The sequence below is a fragment of the Protopterus annectens genome, chromosome 6.part0, assembly GCF_019279795.1.
Source record: "Protopterus annectens isolate FY-2018-M chromosome 6.part0, PAN1.0, whole genome shotgun sequence".
NCBI lineage: Eukaryota > Metazoa > Chordata > Ceratodontiformes > Protopteridae > Protopterus > Protopterus annectens.
The window spans coordinates 1,180,604,112-1,180,626,002 of NC_056737.1; the positions used below are offsets into that span (position 1 = coordinate 1,180,604,112).

General features: G+C 41.8%; 1 protein-coding gene across 1 annotated transcript in view; it reads left to right on the forward strand.

Annotated features, from left to right (window-relative positions):
- The first annotated feature begins 1,209 nt into the window (after window positions 1-1,209).
- The window catches only part of ARPC2 (actin related protein 2/3 complex subunit 2), an 855,630-nt gene continuing 834,948 nt past the window's right edge, over window positions 1,210-21,891 (forward strand). Inside the window, exon 1 of the mRNA XM_044074812.1 lies at window positions 1,210-1,425. Within this exon, the coding sequence (XP_043930747.1) occupies window positions 1,352-1,425 (74 nt within the window). The 5' untranslated portion in view covers window positions 1,210-1,351. The remainder of the gene's footprint in view (window positions 1,426-21,891) is intronic.

Sequence of the window (21,891 nt, forward strand, 5' to 3'; positions counted from 1 at the left end):
GGGGGGGAGAAGTTTGCACTGAACCTGTCAGCCAGTATTGACGGTGCACTTATAAATGTAGAAAAAATAAAAAAAATAAGGACAAGTTTATTTAATCTCTGTTTTACATATCATTTATTTATTTATTTATTTGCAGTAGTAACTCTAATTAAATATAATATAAAGCATGAAGCCTATGTTAAAAACAGACAGAAAGTGAATATTCACAATTGACATTCACCATTTCACTGTATAATCTGCATGGCTTGTCACTCAGCCCTGTCAATCATGTAGGCCACGCCCATTCCCGCACAAAAATTGCAGTGGGGTAATACAAAGCCGAAATCCATTACGGTTAGGGTTATTGGCGAGCTGTGACAAATTTAAAAATATTCTCAATTAAATTGAGAATTTTAAAGGTTTACCTACAGACTGCAGCACTACCAACTATCCTCAGTGTTGCTCAATCGTAATGCTTGGGTTTTTATTACTTTTCAAAAATATATACCAATTTAAAACCTGTTATTCCATATGTATTAATTTTCCAAGTATGACAGTGCAATATTTAAAATATGTCCCTTTTTTGGTAATTGTATCCCATATTTATTATATTAGTAATGCTCATCCCGACCTTCCAGAAAGGTCGCCACCCGCACCCCACACATTTACAGAATAGCATGCAGCATTTTATGTGTTCGCCGCCCCTTTAAAGAATTGTAATTCTCGGAGTAATAGTGTAATACTTTTGTATAACTGCAGCATGTTCTGTGTTTGTTGTAATAGGTACAAATTATGTTTGTATCGGCATACCATTTGTAAGTACACGTTTTGTCAAATTATTTAGTCTAACATGTAATATATCGAAGCTTTTGATCAATGGAAATTGGAAATCCTGGTACCAGCAAATAAGGGAAAGAAAAAGGCTTTGTGTTGAAATAATTGCGAAGTGTAACATACTCACTTCTGTGAGGATGGTTTTCCCAAGTTTATTCAAAGCAGTTTTCAAAATAAATTCATGCGCAGAGCGCTGAGAGGGGTTTGGGCGGTCCTTGTTACTGCGCATCTGGTGGGGTAATGTTCTAATACAAAACCTGGATTCCTACACGTTTGATAAGCTTTCGTGCCAGTAATCCATATTCTGTTAAAATATCCTGTGATCCTACACTACTTACGAGTTAGTTTACACATACAGTAATCAGGCACTACAGCGGGCAGTCCCAGCCGGGGCCTGACAGAGTGCGGAAGTGGAACGGGAAGAGGAAGTTTGCGGTTAGGGCTTGTATAGATGGGTCTGTAACATTACAGGTACCCGTGTTTCTGTAGTTGCCTTCTCTTTTCTGCTTAAGTTCATCTATCGATTTGTTTTGCCATTATGATCTTGTTGGAGGTGAACAACCGCATCATTGAAGAGACTCTCGAACACAAGTTCGAGGCGGCAGCTAGCGGGTAAGCACAGGCTTGCCTGATGTGGGCAGTGACTTGTGTCAGGGACTGTTGAAATTGGACATATTTGGGGGGGGCTTCTTGTCAGTGGGGTATCTAGTAGTGTTTCCGGGATCGAGAGTGGTACATCAGTAAATTGTGTTTAAGGTGTGTGATGATATGAAGGAGTGGTTAACTAACTTGGCTTCCTCAGGGTAGGGAACAGGAAATCTGGTTCTGGAGTCAGTACCTGCAACGGTGACCAAGTATTATAATGCCCCTTACACTCTTGTAACAAGTCTTGGTTGGAAGGGTGGGTCTTGGCTTTCGTTGGTGAGGGTCTGCCCTTCCGCATTCCTCAACAGCTGCCAGAGGTAACTGGACCCACCCAAATCGAGAGAGGTTTTATAGGGGTCTCCATTTACTAGTATTAGTTTACCTGCTGAACCATTTGTGACGCCTCCCGACAGAGAAAAAAATCTTATTTGTGTTTAAACCTGTATTTGCATGGAGATGTACAGCATGTGCTTGGTATGTAGCTGCAGTATTTTCTTCCTTGCGGAAGTAGGAACTTGAACAGTTATAATCATGTCCAGGGGGTGCTACTTTTAAGGTGTTGAACACCTCTGTTATTTGCAAATGCTGGGTTTATTAATTACATTTTAAACTAATTATGATAGCTCTTTTATCATTCTGTTTGAGATGCTTTTCACCTTATAGTAATGTGAGTGCATATCATGTTAACATTCCAGTACTAAGGATCTTAGTCCATTTGTCAGTCTTCATTTAAGTCCGTGTGTATTATTTTTCTTTTCAAATGTCTGACATAACCTTTTATGGAATTGTACACATTTTTCAGGAAGTAAGATGTGTGCTCCTCCTACACCGTGTTATAACATGAAGTCAGCATCAGAAAAGAGTCACGGTCAACATGTAGACTTCATTCATACTTCGCAACCTTTTAGAGGAAGAAGTCTGGACAAAGCCTGAAATAGTTTGGGAGGGGGCAGGGAAACACATGCCAAAAAATAGGGAAAGTTATAAAGTTAAAAGTTGGCAGAATAAAATAGTATGCGATAGCATGCATTTTTGAAATCTGTGAAGTCTGAAACTCAAATGTATGTCATTATTTTATAACTTAAGACCTCGAGGATTTGACAAACCCCACATATTTCATAAGGAATAGGCCAAAAATGTGAGGCAAAAATGTAAACCACCTGAAAAAATCTGGGCAGTTGGAAGGTATGACTTCCACTGCCCTTTCCAGAATCATGCACATCAGTTTTGTATCCATTTATTTATTATTAATGGTTGTTTGACTGTGTATTACTTTTTTGTTATTTATTCAGTGTACATTTTATTTGTTTTGCTTGTTGTCCTGGGCAGACTTTCTTGGCCAAGGACTAATCTGGATAGTGGGTTAGTCCATCACAGGATGGGCAGACACACGCATTGTATGTATGTATATATTACACCTACAACAGTTAAGTGCATAATGTTCCTCTTTTGGGACAGGGAAGGAAAGTGGAGCCCCTAGTGTTTTTTGTTTTTGTGAGAGTCCTGTGCCGATCTGTATTCTGCTGTATACTGCCCTTCAGCTCAGTGTATGTGGTTACTGATGTGATAAAATGCATTTGATTAGGCATGCCTTAGATATAAGTAGGCAATGGGGCAGTAGTTCAAGTGTAACAAATGGATCTGCTGTGTTTAGCAGTTGATTCTGGGGTTTATTTCCCTGCTGAGGTGTTTTTTTTTTTTTTTTGGTTCTTATTGTGCCCATTTTTGTTTAGGCTTTATAGTTTCATGACACATTCCAAAGATGTGGTGATAGGTGGGTTGGTGATTCTCTGTATTTGCCAGTAGATGAGCGTGCATTCATCTTATAGTGGGATACTGGATGATCTGACTGTTTTTCTCTTATGCCCGTTTTCCACTGGAATAGATGTCTGCTCCAATGCTCCAATGTGTGTTTCAGTTTTGGAAAGTGAATGAATTGCCTCAAGATTAATGGGTGATTGTGCTTTATAAGCTTTTTATATCTTAATGTAACATTTAAAATTTCACCTGTATTGGCAATTAATACTAGAATGGATTCGCTCTAACAAAACAGTGTCTTCCCTTTCTAATTATCGCAGTTTTCAGAAAAATGCAAGTGTAGAAATGAGTTGCTTTGTGAGCAGTGATGAAATTGTATTCATGTTAGATGTCACTTAAAGTATGCCACCCCAAAAATGGATGACAATTTATCAGAGTATGCACACACACACTGTCATGCATACACACAACTTACAAGAAGAATGTGTTCATCTACAGCATGGTTTTGGATGTGAGAACGAACTAGTGCACTTAGTCAAAACCTTTGCAGACTTGCATGAAAAGCGCCATGGTCAAAAGTGGATCCTAGGGGAAGAAAACATTTGTATTTTGTATATGTGATGATGCGACAGCAGATGAAAAAAAATAATGGGAGAAACTCTCTTGTATCTGTGAGCATAAATGTGTAGTAGCCATTACAGCCATAATACGGCAAAAAAACACACAAATATACAAAAACATACTCGGAGGCTCTAACAAAAAATCTGCAAAAGCAACGGAGACCTCTAAAGCAGACATCCAAGAAACCTCCACCCCCAGCACAAACCATGAAACACACTCTCTCAAAACTAGTGTGCCACGCAATCACCGCCCTTAAGGCAAAATAACATCCCTAACATACTAGTAATAGGTGACTCTGTAGTCAGGCATACTGACGTCCCATTCACTAGGCTGAATAAGGAGAAGGTTACTGTTAGCTGCCTGTCAGGTGCCAGGATCCGCCACATAACACAAGCACTCGGGTCACTCTAGAACAAGTAGAAATACGACTATGTCATTGTCCATATTCGTGTGAATGACCTGAGCCGTACCTTCCCTGCACTACATGAAAAGAGACATGGAAGAGCTCTCTGATCACGTAGCCCAGACTGGTATAACCCTGACCCTGAGTTAGCATCCTGCCCTCCACAAGAATGATACCACGGTATAAAGATATTATCAATTTCAACAATTGGCTGCGTTTCTGGTGTCATTCAAAGGGGATCCAGTGTCTGTCTGCCTGGGATGACATGTTCGACCAGCCACGCTGCTTCTCTAGAGACTGCTTGCACCTGTCAGCCTTAGTCTTTCGAATACTGGCCAAGGCTCTTGCCACCCCATAGTGCCTTTTTAGGCAAGGCTCAAAAGGCAAACTCACCGCCGTAAATAGCACAAGTAACAAAAAACTGGGGGTAATGCTACTCGGTGCCACAAGTCTAAACCTCAAAATGTATACACTCGAGGCACTCCTCAGTATGGAGAAAATCGATATATGTGCAGTAACAGCATATGTGCAGTAACAGAAACCTGGTTTAAGGCTCCAGAGAGCACCCCAGCACTACCAGGCTACAACTCCTTACCATACATTTTGGCCACAGAACCCAGACCGAAATACAAAAGACGGTGGCGTATCCATATTCATCAAGGATACCTACACCTCCAGGTTAGTGGCACAGCACGATGCTTCAGAGATCATCCATGTGCAACTAACAATGGGCAAAACTCCAATTCAAATTGTAGCTTGCTACAGATCACCCACCATGTCCCAGAACCCCTATTATGTTTCCCAGTGTTTCCATAAATGCAGAAAGGTCCTACCAAATACCCTAATATTGGGTGATTTGTTACCCAAACATTAACTAGGAGAACTACTCAACTCCCTTGGCCAACATCTCCTAGAATTTATAAACTCAAACGCCCTGGATCAACTGGTCAGCACTCACAACAGAGATGACAACAAATTAGACCTGATCATCACCAGCATGAGCGACTGGTGTTCCACACCAGAAGTCAACCCCTCACTGGTTAAATCTGACCATAAATAAATCACTTTGGATATCCACATTCCACCCCCACCCCTGGGCAAGAAAACCACCGTGAAAAACTTTTCAAAAGCAAACTTCACGTTACTTAAGACCGAGGTGCAAAGTTTCAACGCCCCCATGCTAAAGGATAACATTGTCTGAGCTGCAAAATCCTTTAATGCATTCTATGGGCACCTACAAGAATGCATGGATCATGCTATCCCAAGCAAAACCAAGACTCCTTCCTCCAAGAAAAGGAAACCAGTCTGGTGGACCCCTGCCATAAACAAGTTATACAATAGAAGGAGGAAACTAGTACAGAAAAGAGTAAAATCCCAAGAAGGGAAGACATCCCTGATCAGTATCAGTAATAAACTATGATCCCTCATCATCCAAGGTGAGCTTCAAAAGAAAAATTGCCAAGGACTCCAAAGATGACCACAAGGCATTCTTTAGCTATGTCAAGAATCTAAGTGGCAATGCTCAGATCTGCTTGGAGTTAGTGCAGAGTGGCACAAAATACACTGCACCGACCGATATCGCCAACATCCTGGCAGACAGGTTCAGTGCAAACTTCACCACCCTCTCACCCACAAAAGGGCCCATAACCATACCAGGCGAATGTAGATCCCCTGAAATCACTGAAACTCAGGTTAAAGCCGCCATCTCCAAAGCCAAAAACACGGCATCAGTGGGACCGGATGGTGTCTTAGGCTGCATCCTACACAAGCTCAAAGATGAACTAACCCATCACCTAAACGCACTGTTCAAACTCAGCCTTTCCACAGGCTACATACTCGTAGAGTGGCGCACAGCAGCGGTTATTTTGCTCCATAAAGGTGGAGTCACAACAGACCACGGGAACTATCACCCTGTAGCCTGACTAGCTTGGTCTGCAAGGCTGAAGAGCACATCATCATGGAGCTCATTAACAGAGACATTGGGAACCTCCAAACACTGGAACCTACCCAGTTCGGCTTTAAGGGCAGATCATGCCTTCTAAACCTGGTGGATTTCTTTGAGACCGTTACCAAGGCTATAGACGAGGGAAAGGTGGTACACGGCCTGCCTAGACCTCGCAAATGCCTTTGGCACCATTCCCCATTCTGGTATTATAGACATGCTCATCACCCTGAACATAAACCCCTAATTCACAAGATGGGTTGCCAACTGGCTCATGGACAGAACCCACATGGTGAGAGTTGCGGGAGCTAGGTCCGACTCTAAACCGGTTACAAGTGGTGTTCCCCAGGGCTCAGTCCTAGGACCCCTCCTGTTTGGCATATACTTCTCAGAGGTACAGGCAAGCACAGGAGGACTATGGCTGACCAAGTTCACAGACGACTGCAAACTAGGGGCTATAATTGACTCTCCTGCTGACACAGATATCCTCCAAAAGGGTCTCACTGAAACAGATACCTGGTGTTAAAATCATGGCCTCAAGCTAAATGCCAAAAAGTGCATAGTCATCCACTTTGGAAAAAACAAAGTACCCGCAAACTACCACATAGGTGGTAGTCCACTAAATACGGAAGACGTAATAAGGGATCTGGGGACCCAAGTAGATAGTAATCTTTCCTTTGATAATCACATTGCAGTGGTTAGAAAATCCTTCTATGTGGTCCACCTAATCACAAAAGGGTTTGCATCCAGATCAAAAGAGGTCATTGTGCCCCTGTACTCATCAGACCCATCATAGAGTACAACGCCCCATTTGGGATGTACCTTACAAGACACCTGCAACAGCTGGAAAGACCACAGAAGTACCTCACCAAGAGGATCACTGGCCTCAAACAGATGCCTTATGCAGCTCGACCGAAGAAACTCCAGCTGTACTCTGTTGCATACCGCCTACTCGGAGGTGATTTCTGCCTGACATACAAGGCCATGTCCAACCCAGAATTGACATGCTTCACCTAAAGGAAACCTTATCCCTTCGAGCCACACGCTCTAGGGATCTAAACCTCATCACAACAATAAATAGGACATGTCGGAGGGATAAATTCCTGTTCCCGAGACTTCCCATGCTTTGGAATAAGATTCCAATCTACATTAGGCAGAGCTCCTCGCTAACTCTCTTCAAAAGATACTTTGATGAGTGAATGGGAAACTAAGTTTACCCCGGGGATCATTTCAGTAGCTTTGCTCGACAGAGGCACAGGGAACTAATCTAAGGGGGTGTCGAAAGTCGACACATTCTGGCTAGGCTTATAAATGCCTTCGAGCAGATAGCCTAGTACCTACCTATGAACCTATAATCCTGATTTGTACCAGTGCTGATAGCATGAGTGTTTTTTTGTTGGAGAGTGTGCAAAGGCTGGGATAATAATACTTCTCAATTACTTTAATAGAAATTTGTCACAGTAGCATGAAGTTAAATTACAACAGGGTAACTACTGCAGTTGCAGGAAAAATGCTAAAACCTTTATAACATGAGTAGTTATGCATCTACATAGGTACATCATTTTCTCTGTGTGTCTGAAAGACAAAGAAAAGAATGTAAAACAATTCTATAGGGGGATCTGGGTACACCACCAGTAGACTTGAGTTTTGTTATTTTAATGAAATGAGTGAGCGCGTTGATTGGCTGACTTGAAAAATGTATTAGAGGAAGTCTTTATCTGTGTCTGCTAATTTCTTTCTCCTTGGTGTGTGTTGGTGTTTTTAGGCAATCTAGTTTTTCAGTGCTTACTGTAGCTCAGAATTCTCTGGGGCTTCATAGGTTTTATAAGGTATCCAGTTTACTAACCCCGATGGACTGTTAATCTGTCAGCATTAATTTCTTTTCACTGTTGTTGTTGCCATAGCCTGTGACTACCCTGTGTGACCCTGAATTGGCTTAAGCAGATAATCTGTGAATGAGTGATTTACTTTTGTGAGTGTGACTCTTGGATCTTAAGCTGTTTAGATGCTGTTCTGCTAGGCCGAATATCAAAAGCATAGCTAAGGTGTCTTTTTGTCAAGGTTACGAAGTCTTTGTTGAAGAAGTAAATGTCATGGAGAGTACCGGTGGTGGGGATTTTAAGCATTAAATGTTTTTACATGTGTGTTCTTACACCTGTAATGAAAACAGTTGCCAGAGGATGAGGAAGCAAACTTTATGTGCTGGTTAGTCGTGTGCAGTTTTAAATGCATTGTTTATGCTATTTAGTATTTGCTTTCTGAGACACAAAAAGCTTGTCTCAAGCAGCAGCTTTATTTGAGAAAGATTTGACAACCAGTTATCCGGGACCTTTGTTTAGTAAGAGGTCCTGTCTGGGGAAGTAGCTAATACTCCTCACCAAAGTGGCAGAGGAAGAAAAGCCCCTGTTTTGGATATGGTACGTTTGGCTTTTCATTTTGGGTGTCTGGCTTTTCATTTTGGGTGTCTGGGTACATGGGGAAGAAATTTCTATTTAATAGACGTGGCAGGGATAAAGATGTACCTTTTGAGGATCATGCTGTCAGGGGTATAGTTTCAGGGAGGGGTGCATTATTGTATGCTAGGGAGACCCTCTGTTGCAGTTAGTTAAAATCCTCCAACTTTGAATTACTTGACTATTGTAGTGGCCGTGGAGAGAGAATGAATAATTCTGAAGGTGCAGTACTTTGGTGCATTCCCTGTATGCTCTGGCACAGTGGCCTCAGTTAGTAAGTATAGTTAGCAGGTGCTGCCAGTAATAGGGAGTGCAAAAGACAAATGCTTTATGAATACACTGTTAACAGTTTTAATTGTTTTAATGTTGTAGTTGGATTTTGTTTTTTTGCAGTTACAGAATTTTAAAAATATTGTATCTAACAGTTTGCTTGAGAGATGCTAGGGAATTGGGTGTGAGGTTGTATCATGCATGTTCATGTGGTGAAGAATGTGTTGTACAATACTGGGTGATACTGTAGTAGCATCTATAAGTGACCCATAGCAGCAAGAGACATGACATATAGGCTGGGCAAATACCAGAAGAACATTTTTTGCATTCTAGAAGCATTCAGAAGGGCATATCACAGTGCACTAGAGCAGGACACCTTTTGGAAGCAAATACTTAAGGTATACAAAATAAATAACCAAAGAAAAGTGCGGCTTTCAATAAACCAACCAACTGCGATGAGCAGTGCAGTTTCTATTCCTCACTGTTTATCTAGGACTTCATCAGATAAAACTGTTGTAAAAAACTCCACTTTTATATTCTGTTAATACATCAATTAACCAATGAAGACACCATTTTATTAATACAAATACACCAATCAAGAAGACACCATTTTATTAATACAAATCTCATTAATATTAATTTCCACATTACAAAATGATCGTATGTGTAAACAAAAACTTTTAAAATCAATTTAACCATTTAGTTTTTATGGTAAAACGTAATGAAGAACTTTCCCAAAGACGTATTAGGAGATGTTAGATCTATTAGTAAGCACCTTTTGAAGGTTAAATTGATTTTAAAAGTTTTGATCATTTTGTAAGAAATTAATATTAATGAGATGAGTATTTGTATTAATAAAATGGTGTCTTCATTGGTTAATTGATGTATTAACAGAATATAAAAGTGGAGTTTTTTACAACAGTTTTATCTGATGAAGCTGCACTGCTCATCGGTTTTGAGATACAAAATAAATATCTATTAAAGCTGCCAGTAGTAAAAAAGATGTTGGCAATTAGGGCAGAATGTTAGTGTCTCAGTAAGTGGATACCATTTCCCAGATTTAAAGTACGGGATGTCTTTTATGGGAGTTACTAAATGGAGCTTCTTGCAAAGACGAACTTGAATTCAAAGTAATCTTGAGCCTTGGTGGTCAGAGTATTGCCATCACTGAGGTCATTCAGTAAAGAGGTGATGGGGCATGGTCTGTTTTCTGTTTGAAGAAAGTGTTGTATTAAGGGTTTTCTGTTTCTGTGCCCTAAACAAAAGACATGTCTTTCGGGTTGGCATAAAGCCACAGGGTTTAATTTTCACCCTTGGAAGTTATGGTTAGGCTTAAAAAGGTTCCCTGAATCTTTAGTCTAGTAATCACCTGTGAACCCATCTTTTAAATTCACTGCAGGTAATGGTAGCTTCTGTTAGCAGGCCCCAGTGGGATTAAATCCATACAGGGTATTCGTGAGGTTTCCTAAGGGGAGTCTGAATGTTCCATGCTAGGTGTTGCTGTTTACCAAATGTACAGCCGTTCGAGCGGCAGACTAAGGTAAACATGAACATTTTCAGTTATGTACATGATTCATTCTAGTACCGTATTGGTTTACTCGTTAGAACACCTAGCTATGACAAATTCTTTTCTGGTCTAATTGGGGTTCAGCATCAGTGAGAAATATCTGAATTAATCTGAGGCAAGTAGCTGCTAAGAGATGCATTAGGTTCAGCCATGCAGAGGTTTTTATATATATATATATATATATATATATATATATATATATATATATATATATATAAAACACGTGTGTAAGATATATGTATGTGTGTGTGTATATAATATACATATACACACGCAAAGGGCTAAATGTAGAAAGTGATATGCTGAAACATTTCTCCAGGATGAATTGCCAGCTGTGAATTCTTGAGGATACTTGTCAGTGAGCATTTGTGCATTGCAGGATAGAGCAACTGAAAATGAAGTTAAAACAGTCCTAAGTGATTGTGTTTAGGGCACTTTAGCCGACCTCTTTCAGGCTTTCCTACTTCCTTTTGGACTATACACAGTTTTTCACGTAGAAATCTTCAGCACTGACTTCTCTGATTTTTTATTTATCTTTTTTATTTTGTCTGTTGCACTTGATAAAAAATTGCAGTATCAGACTTGAAAGCAAAGCTTCAGTAATAAACACTAGACTAGTCTTAAGGTCTTGTAGTTGCTTAATGTTTTAATGTGTCTCAGTTTTTGCAATAGCCTTATCTGTATGAGGACTTAGACTTTCCAAAGGGGTTCAGTCTCTGTCAGCCTGGGAGAACACGATTGACAAGCCGCACTGCTTTGAGGGATGGCCTTCACTTGTCACCACTAGGCTTTCGGATATTGGCCAAAACATTACCCACCCCTATAGTGTGTTTTTAGACATTGATAAATGGGCGTAACTTTCCAAATAAAATCTTCTCGGGATAAGCTGAGTGAGACTGCTAGCATTCAGCAGTAATTCAACAAGAAGCTGCACCCCCTGCAAGCTCTCCTCACCCTGGAGACGTCTGACATCTGTGCAGTTACTGAAACACGGATCAAAGCCACAGAATGGCATGGCTGTAATGTCTTTCATGCTTTGCGATTACCCGCTGCACATAAAAGGTGTAGGTGTATTTATCTACATAAAAGATGAGCACCGGTCAAGGCTGGTCAAGCAGTATGACATGTCCAGCTAGCCATGGGAAATGTCCATTACCATATCCCTGCTAGCTACAGGTCCCCCACCATGGGGAAATGTCCATTACCATGTCCCTGATAGCTACAGGTCCCCCACCATGGGGAAATGTCCATTACCATGTCCCTGCTAGCTACAGGACCCCAGCCATAAACAAACTCTACAACAAAAGGAGGAAGCTACTACAAGATAGAGCAAAATCCTTAAAAGGTAAGACACCCTTGATCACTATAAGTAAAAAACTAAGAGCTCTCATAAAATCATCCAAAGCAAATTTTGAGAGAAAAATAGCTAAAGACTCAAAAGACAATCATAAGGCCTTCTTTAGCTATGTTAGAAATCTGGGAGGAAACTCCCAGATATGCTCAGAACTAGTTCAAAATGATGTGAAGATTACTGATCCTACAGACATTGCCAACATACTGGCTGACAGGTTCAGTGCAAACTTCTCCCCCCCAAAAGGAGAGATATCTATACCAAGCGATTGCAGCCCCCAAACATCTCCAACGCCCAAGTGAGAACTGCTCTCCAAAGCAAAAACACAGCATCCATGGGACCTGATGGTGTCCCCGGCTGTGTGCTCCACGAACTCAACGAGGAATTAAACCCACAGCTAGGACAGCTGTTTAATCATAGTCTTACCTCTGGATACGCACCCAGGAGTGGCGCACTGCAACTGTGGTCCCACTTAACAAAGGCGGTGCCTCCACCGACCCTGGAAATTACCGCCCATTAGCTTGACAAGCCTTATCTGCAAAGCCATGGAGAGGATCATAATGGACCTCATAAATAAAGACATAGGAATTTGCAGACTTTGGATCCATCCCAGTTTGGCTTTGTCAAAGGCAGATCATGCCTTCTAAACTTGGTTGACTTTTTGAAACAGTCACCAAAGCCATTGATGAGGGAAAGGCAGTCCATACAGCCTACCTCAATCTGGCGAAGGCCTTCGATACAATACCCCACTCGGGTATCATTGAAAAACTCATCAGCTTAAATGTTAACCCATACATCACAAGATGGGTTGCAAACTGGCTGAGTGACAGAACCCACAGGGTCAGAGTTGCTGGAGCCATGTCAGACTCAAAGCCTGTCACAAGTGGTGTACCACAGGGCTCAGTCCTGGGCCCACTCTTGTTTGGCATCTACTTTTCCAAGTACAAGCAAACACAGGAGGGTTATGGCTGACAAAGTTTGCAGATGACTGCAAACTGGGCCATAGTAGAAAACACATCTGACACAGATATCCTTCAGAAGGGTCTCACAGAAACGGATAACTGGTGCCAGAGCCATGGCCTAAAGTTAAATGCCAAAAATGCATAGTCATACCCTTCGGGAAAAACAAGGTTACCCCTAGCTACCAAATAGGTGGCAATCCACTGAGCACAGAAGAAGTTATCAGGGACCTGGGGACCCAGGTTGATAGTAGTCTGTCATTCGACACCCATGTAGCTAAAGTAGTTAGGAAGACCTTCTACATTGCCCACCTTATCATGAAGGATTCTCATCTAGATCAAGGGAGGTCATAGTCTCCCTATACTCATCACTCATCAGACCAATGATTGAGTACAATGCCCCATTCGGAATGTATCTGACCCGACACTTGCAGCAGCTGGAGAGGCCACAAAGTTCCTCACCAAAAGGATAAAGGGTCTCAAACATCTGTCCTATGCTGCCCGACTGAAAGAACTCCAGCTCTATTCAGTCGCTTACCGCTTGCTCAGAGGTGACCTTTGCCTAACATACAAGGCCATGTCAAACCCAGATTTGATGAATATGCTTCACCTCAAAAATCTAGATCCGTCAGAGCCACAAGGGCGGAGACTTAAACCTTGACACGGCTATTAATAGGACGTGCTGGAGGGATAGATTCATCACCCAAAGACTCCCTATGCTGTGGAATAAAATCCCGGTATATGTGAGGCAGAGCACCTCGCTGGCCTTGTTCAAGAGAAATCTTGACCAATGGATGGGAGATCGCAGATATACCCCAGGGATTACCTCAGTGTCACTGCTCAACAGAGGCACAGCAAAATAATGGGTATAGTTCCCCATACTAAAGGGGTGGCGTAAGCCACAAAACTATGGGCTAGGCTTGTAAATGCCCTCGGGCAGATAGCCTAGTATGAACCTATGAACCTATGAAATGTCCATTACCATGTCCCTGCTAGCTACAGGTCCCCCACCGTGGGGAAATGTCCATTACCATATCCCTGCTAGCTACAGGTCCTCCCATGAACCAGAAAACCCATTCTTCATGCCTGAACTTATTAGAATCCCTTACCATTCACCCAGTACCCTAATCATGGATGATTCCAGTAACTGGGATACCTACACGGCCAGTAACGTGCAGCACAAAGGTTTGATTCCTAGACTTTGTCTATGCAAGTGTCCTGGAGCAACTAGTCTACACTCTTACTTGCTGTACGAATGTCCGAGATCTTGTATTCACAGATGTGGGAGAGTGTTTGCACCCCCCCCCCCCAGGTGTGATGTCCTCATTGGTTAGAGTTGGATCAGATCACAAACTGGGCACCCTGAAATAAATATAAAAGTAGACCCCCAAAACCTTTAAGAATCTTTCTGAGCCAAACTCCCTCCTATTAAATGATGGCATAGTTAGTTTCCAATCCCCCTCCAAATGCAGAAACTAAGTAGAGGTAAACACCAAAACCTTGTACGACCATATAAACAGCTGCATAGAAATGTTAGTAGCAGACCAAAATAAGCCTAGGGCAAGTACTCTGGTGCACCCCTCTGTAAATAGGCTGTACAGCAAGAAGATCCCATCTTAAAGCAAGTCTAAACAAGCAAATCAGCGGACTAGTCAAATCTTTAAAACTAATTTTGATGCAGAAGTAGCCTCCCTAGCTTAAGTTATGTCCACAGTCTTAAGGGCAACACCCAACAATGTGTGGAATTAGTTGTAGACTGCTTCACCTATATTCAGCCAGAAGATATAGCATGTCAGCTGGCCAGTTAAATAAATTCAGCTCCAATTTCCCTTCCTCATCGCATCCGGTTATCCACCAAGAAATATCTCCACCATTCCTCTATCGGTTATCCACCAACAAATATCTCCACCATTCCTCTATCAGTTATCACCAAAGAACAGGTCACCACTGTGCTCTTTAAAGGTGAAAGCACTGCTTGCGATGGATCCCAGCAGTGTACCAGGATGCCTCTTAAATACTTTGAAACAGGACCTCTCAGGACCACTAGGATCACTTGCACTGCTTGTGATGGATCCCAGCAGTGTACCAGGATGCCTCTTAAATACTTTGAATCAGGACCACTAGGATCACTTATCTAACCACAGCTTGCAGACTGGCTTTTTCCTGGTGGACTGGAGGACCGCAACAGTCCCCCCCTCTGCATAAAGGGGGACCATCAACTGACAGACCTATCTAGGAACTATCTTTTTAAATTTAAAGACTTTCTGGGTTATGTAGGTTTCTCATGTTTTCTTTTAGGAGTGGTAGAAGTATCAAAGATAGGGTTGTACATAGTAAATTTGTGGTCCCATATAATAAAATGTATAAGGTTCCCGCACAAAGGGGAACTTACCCCTGTGGTAAAAGCATTTCATGTAGGTATATAGTCTGCACTTTTGAGTATATAAATGGACATAGATTTAATGCATTAAATAGATTATATTGTAATACAGAATGTATAGTTTATGCTTTGAAATGTCCATGTGACATGTTTTACGTCGGGGAAAGTAAGAGGGTTTTCAAGTTGCATTTACAGGAACACATTAGAGAGAGAAAGAACGGCAAACTTTGAAAGCCCTCTGGCACATATTTTATAATATCACAGTGGTGACCCAAAAGGTTTACAGGTCCAGTTTTGGAACGTGTAGAGAAATATAAGGAATTTGTTGATGTTAAAAAGAAGCTTCTGTATAAAGAAGCACTTTAAAGTGTGGCAGTTTAGCCCCTGTAGGGATTAATATGGGTTGTAATTGGAAAGTTTTAATATAATTATATATTGCTTAATTGTGTAATTGATTAATTGAGGGTGTTAAATGTTTTTATGATTTGATGCTTGCTTTGTACTTCATTGAAGGCACTGCTGTGCTGAGGCGCTAGAGACTAATAACTTTTATTGTGTTTTTCTGGACGCTGGCTTGTATTCTATCATTTTCCCTTCTTTATCGTTTGGTGGTGTTGCTGTAATTTTGACTAGTCTTTTACATAAGGCCACAGAACGAATAATCTTGGACCAGATAAGACCACAGAACGAATCCTCATGGACCTGATAAATAATGACCTGGGAAACCTCCAAACACTAGACCCAGCCCAGTTTGGCTTTGTCTAGGGCAAGTCATGCCTGCTGAGTCTGGTGGACTTTGCGAAAGTCACTAGGGCCATGGATGAAGGTAAAATGGTGCATATTGCTTTTCCTGACATGAAGGCACTTGGTACAATTCCCCACTCTGGTATAAACTCACAAAACTGGACATAAATCCCTACTTCACCTGATAGATAACCACATGGCTCATGAACAGATCACATGCTGTTGAGTGGCTGAATCCAGATCCAGCAAGTGGCTAATTATGAGTGGTGTGCTACAAGCTCAGTCCTGGGTCCTCTTCTGTTTGGAATATAGAAGGGCTCTGGCTGACTACGTTTGCTGATGACTGCAAGTTGGGGGCAACCACTGAATACCACCATGGTGTAGATCTCCTTCAGAAGGGTCTAATTCAAGTGATTAGTGCCAGAGCCATGGTCTAAAAATTAAATGCAAAAAATGCGTAATCCTACCCTTTGGGAAGTCAAATACCCTCACAAATTACAACTTTAATTGCACACCTTTAAGAGTACAGTCAGAGGTGAGAGATCAAGGTATACGGATAGATAGTAACCTGAACTTTGACTGCCATGTGTCCATAGTGGTGAGGAAGTTGTTCTACTTATCACAACTTATTAGTGAAGGTATGGCATTCAGATCCAAGAAAATTATAGTTCTGCTCAGCCCTTATTAGACCAGTAATCGAGTGCATTGTGGGATATGGAATGCTGGAGCAACCTCTGAAGTTCGTCACAAAGAAAATGCAGAATGGTAACTACATGTTCATAGTTGGGAACTAGGTTATTGGCCCTATGGCCTATGTATGCTTAGCCAAAAAGGTACCCTGATTCCTAGGGTGAATTTCCTATTTCCCATCCAGTCATCAAAATTTTTCTTGGAGTGCTAATGAGGAACTTTGTTTGATATAGATAGGTAGTTTGTTCCATAGTATGGGAAGTCTCTGGGACAGGAATCTATCCATACTGCATGTTCTGTTTATTGTGGTGACAAGGTTTAGGTCACTAGAGCGTGTAGGTCGGAGGGATTGGGATTAGCATGTCCAACAGCTCTAGGTTTGACATAGCTTTGTATGTTAGGCAGAGATCGTCTCTGAGTAGGCTATATTAGACTGAGTAAAGCTGGAGTTTTTTTATACAGTCTCCATAGGGCATTTGTTTGAGGCTGGTAATGCTCTTTGTGAGGTATTTCTGTGGCCTTTCCAGTTGTAGATGTCTTGTACATATCAAAAGTGGCACTGTATTCTATAATGGGTATAACTTTTTTTTTTTTTTTTTTTTTCCTGGATGAGATTTTTCCTGGATGAGAAACCTTTTGTGATCAGGTGTGCCACATAGAAGAATTTCCTGACTACTGTTACGATGTGATTCTCAAAGGAGAGACTACTGTCCACCTGTGTCCCAAGATCACACTTTTGGTGTTAGACTACCACCTATGTGGTAGTTCTTGGGTACAGAGTTTTTTCAAAGGGGATGACAATGCACTTTTTGGCATTGAGCTTGAGGCCATGGCTTTGACGCCAGGCATCTCTCTCAGTAAGGCCCTTTTGTAGGATGCCCACATCGTTAGGAGTTTCAATTATGGCTCCTAGTTTAGTTTGCAGTCATCTGTGAACTTCGTTAGCCAAAGACCTTCTGTGGTAGCTTGTACTTCAGAAAAATAGATACCAAACAGGAGAGGACCCAGGACTGAACCCTGTGATACTCCACTTGTCACTGGTCTGAAGTAGGATTTGGAGTCTGCTACTTTTACAGTGTGGGTTCTGTCAGTGAGCCAGTTTGCAATCCATCTTGTGATATGGGGGTTTATACCTAGTTTAGTGAGTTTATCTATAATTCCAGAGTGGGGAATGGTGTCAAAAGCCTTGGCGAGATCTAGATAGGCTGTGTGAACCACCTTACCCTCGTGTACAGCTTTGGTGACCGCTTCAAAGAAGTCTATTAGATTTAGGAGACATGATCAGCCTTTTACAAACCTGAACTGGGTGGGGTCCAGAGTTTGGAGATTACTAATGTCTTTGTTTATAAGTTCCAAGGTGATGCGTTCCATGAGATAAGGTGCCACTTTGTTCTGTAGTTTGTGTAGAATGCAGCCTGGGATTTTGTCAGGTCCCATGGATGCTGTGTTCTTGGCTTTGGAGAGTGGGCTGTGTAGCTGTGATTACAGGAACTTTGCATTCTTCCAGTATAGAGAGAGGTTCAGTGCTAACTTTACCCCCCAGTCACACCCTAAAGGGCCTATCTGCCAGGATGTTGGCAATATCAGTTGGTTCTGTATATTTAGTGCCATTGTGCTGTAACTCTGAGCAGATCTGAGTGTTTCCATTGAGATTCTCAGCATAGCTATAGAATTTTTTGTGGTTGTCTTTAGAATCAGTGGTGATTTTGTTTTCGTAACTAGCTTTGGTGGATTTTATGAGGGATCTCAGCTTCTTACTGGCGCTGACCAGGGAGTTCCTCCAGTCATGGGATTTTACTCTCTTGCAACAGTTTCTTGAGTTTGTTTATGGCAGGGGACCACCAGATTGGCCTTTTTTTTTTTTTTTTTTGAGGATAGCATCTTGGTTCTGTTAGGGATAGCATGATCCATGCACTCGTGTAAGTGCTTATAAAGTGCATTTGTGTAGGATTCGGCAGTCTACATGAGTGTCCTGAAGTTTGTCCCTTCTGTCCGCATGAAGTTGGCGTTGGAGAAATTTTTACGGTGGTTTCCCTAATGGGGTGGGGGTGGGATGTGGATGTCTAGGGTGATTAGCTTGTGTTGAGCAAAAGAGTTAGTACACGAGTAGTTTTCCCAGTTAATAGTGGGGTAGTTGAAATCGCCTATTTATTACGGTGTTGGGTTGTACCCTAATATTTTCCGGTGTATCAGAAATGAGGAGTGGGAATCCTGGGGCATGATGGGGGATCTGCAGCAAGTTACAGTTTGGATTGTGATCTTGCTCAGAGTTAGTTGCACTTAGATAATCTCGGGTGCATTATGCTGAGCAACTAGCCTGGAGGTGTGGATATCCTTAATGAATATGGACACGCCTCTGCCTTTAGTGTTTCTGTCCAGGTTAGGTGGCCGAAAGGTGTGGTATGAATTACAGCCTGGTAATGCAGGAGTGCTCTGTGGAGCCTTGAACCAGGTCTCTGTCACTGCACAGATGTCGATGTTCTCCATTTTAAAGAGTGCCTCAAGTGAATGCATTTTGAAGTTTAGACTTCTAGCATTGAGTAGCATTACCCTCAGATTTTGCTTCCTTGTACCAGTTACGGTGGTGAATTTGTCATTTGTCCGATGTGTATAGACTAAAATTATCTCTCTACTCTGTTTCCTACTGACTCTTAAGGGGTGATCTCTGACCTGTTGGAATTTTTACCCGCTCACTAGACAAACAGCATAAGGGTCACCTGGTCTGTGATGCACACAAAACATGCTGGACAGACAGATGTGTGTCAGAGGTTACTCCTTTTCTGGAAAAGTCTTCCTAGTCACATAAATTCTTCACTGACCCTCTTCAGTTTGGATCATTGGATGGGGGATTGTAAATTTACTTCTGGGGTGGTGCCCACATTCCTTCTGGACTGGGGCAGTCTGCAAAATACTTAAGGCATAGACACAAACCAAAACCATCTTCTAGCCCTTAGGGTTTGTGAAATCGGGTAAAATTCAGGTAAATAATGGCTAGGCTTATAATGGCTCTTAAGCAGTTAGCCTAGTAAGCTCCTATGAACCTATTATTAATTTTTCTGTAATATTCCTACATTTTTATATTCTATGCTCCTGGGCTGAGTCTGAAAGCCATCTGTAATCTGTGATGTACCCTGTTAAATAAATTTTAAAAAATATAAGGAACTGGTTATTAAGGGAAAGAGATTGTGGATTAACAGGCCCCGTTGTTAAATTCTTACAGGATACCCGTGAGTTTTCATTCGGAGAGCCTGCACTTTCCATGCTGGGTGTTGCTGTTTACCAAATGTACAGTCCTTACAGTGGCAGAATTGAGAAGTGAGACATGAACATTTATTTTTAGTTAAGTAGATTGGTCGTACTAGGGCGGCCACGGTGGTGCAGCGGTTAGCGTTGCCACCTCACAGCAAGAGGTTCTCCGGTTCGATCCTCGGCTGGGGTGCCTTCTGTGCGGAGTCTGCATGTCCTTCCTGTGGTCGCGTGGGTTTCCTCTGGGTGCTCTGGTTTCCTCCCACATCCCAAAGACATGCTGTAGGTGGATTGGACACTAAATTGGCCCCAGGTGTGTGTGTGCATGTGTGTGCCTTCTGTGGAAGGTTGGGCGCCGGGCTGGCAACTCGACACTGTAAAACTCCAGCCGGGCTGGCAACTCGACACTGTAAAACTCCACTGCCACTCATGAGTGGACAGGTGATCCGCTGTGGCGAACCCTAACCGGGAAAAGCTGAAAGAAGAAGATTGGTCATACTACAAGTCTTAACCCCCAAAAAACAGAAGACATTGAATGGGTTTTTCAGTCATGTTTTGGTGTACTTCTAAAGACTTTGGGTAGATCTTTCTGGAATCTTTTGTCCACAATTGGTATCTTGTTCAGGAGGTCTTTTTGTTTGCTGTGTTATGGTGTAGGTATTGTGAGTCCCGAGAAAGAGAGTCACAGTTTCCTTAAAACTGAACATTTCTATTCCCATCTTTGGTATTTAAAACATTCCAGAGACTTGATATATGTAAACAAGAAAAATGTTCTTATGCCCATATTACTTGTGCAGATTATCCATGTCATTATGCGGTTAGGTGCAGGCACTGGCACTTGGAATAAAGGCGCTAACAGTGCATCTTCTAGGTGAGCAGAATTTAGGCACTATTCCTTTGAGGAAGTCTGTGATGGTGCCCTCTAATGCTGTGTCAGTCTTTATGTGTCTGCCTGTGTGTCATTTAATTTTTGTGGTCTCCAAGAAGGAGACATCATGTGTCTGCTTCATCCGTGTTCCATTATTCCACGTGTCCTAGGAGAGACCGTGAAAGAGAGGATTTGTTTGTGTCTGATATCCCCAAGATGAGAGAGGTAGCTTTGATAATTACTAGAGGTAGCTTTGATAATTACTAGAGGTAGCTTTGATAATTACTAGAGGTAGCTTTGATAATTACTGGTACAATTTCATACACCTCTGATGCTGCCTGTTCAGGAAAGGTCCTGGGCCCAGTTCTTCACAAGCTACAATAGTATTGTGTCTTACGTTGTGGTGCTCAGAAGTATTGATGATTCCTCAGTAACTCCGTACTGGAAGGTCTTTTCTTATAGCTCCGCCATTCGGCTTTCTTAGCTTGCTTCGCTTGAACATTTTAGTTATTTTCTTGCTGTTATATTAAGCGCTTCAGAGGTGTTTGTAGGTTAAACCCTCTCAGAGAGTGGTAGTCCAGACTAGTGTATAAACTTTGTTCTTAAACATTAACCTTATCTCTCCCTAAACCCATGTAAAAGTATTTTTAGTGACTGCTTTATTGGCTTGAAAGGTCATTCGAGTCAAAGGTTACAGGTATTTGTTTTTTTTTTTCTTTACTTGTTTTATTGGTGGTGTTTGGATTTGCAATTTAGAAGTAACTTTTATTTGCATTTGTTTATTGGGGTAAAGTCAGACTTGGTTGAAAGCCCCTTTTCAGCACAGACCTGGAGAGAAGAGCTCCAAAAATGTAACAGTCCTTATAAAGATGTACAGTTGGACACCCATAAGATGCATATAGGTATAAATGGACAGCTCTGTCCAGTTGGTCCTCCCCGATAAACAAATGTAAAATAAATAAGAACATCATATATCCCATTTGTTTATAGATTGGCCTTTCCCATCCTATGGTCAATAATTCTATATTACACTTAAGAATGACTGGGATCATACTGTGGATAATTGGGACCCATGCATGTGATAAAGTACTTGGGAGCCACCTCTGTCCATTAGTAGTACAGGGGTAGTCCTGGGGTGAATTTTGTTTCCCATCCATAGGTCTGTTTTGCTTGAAAATGGA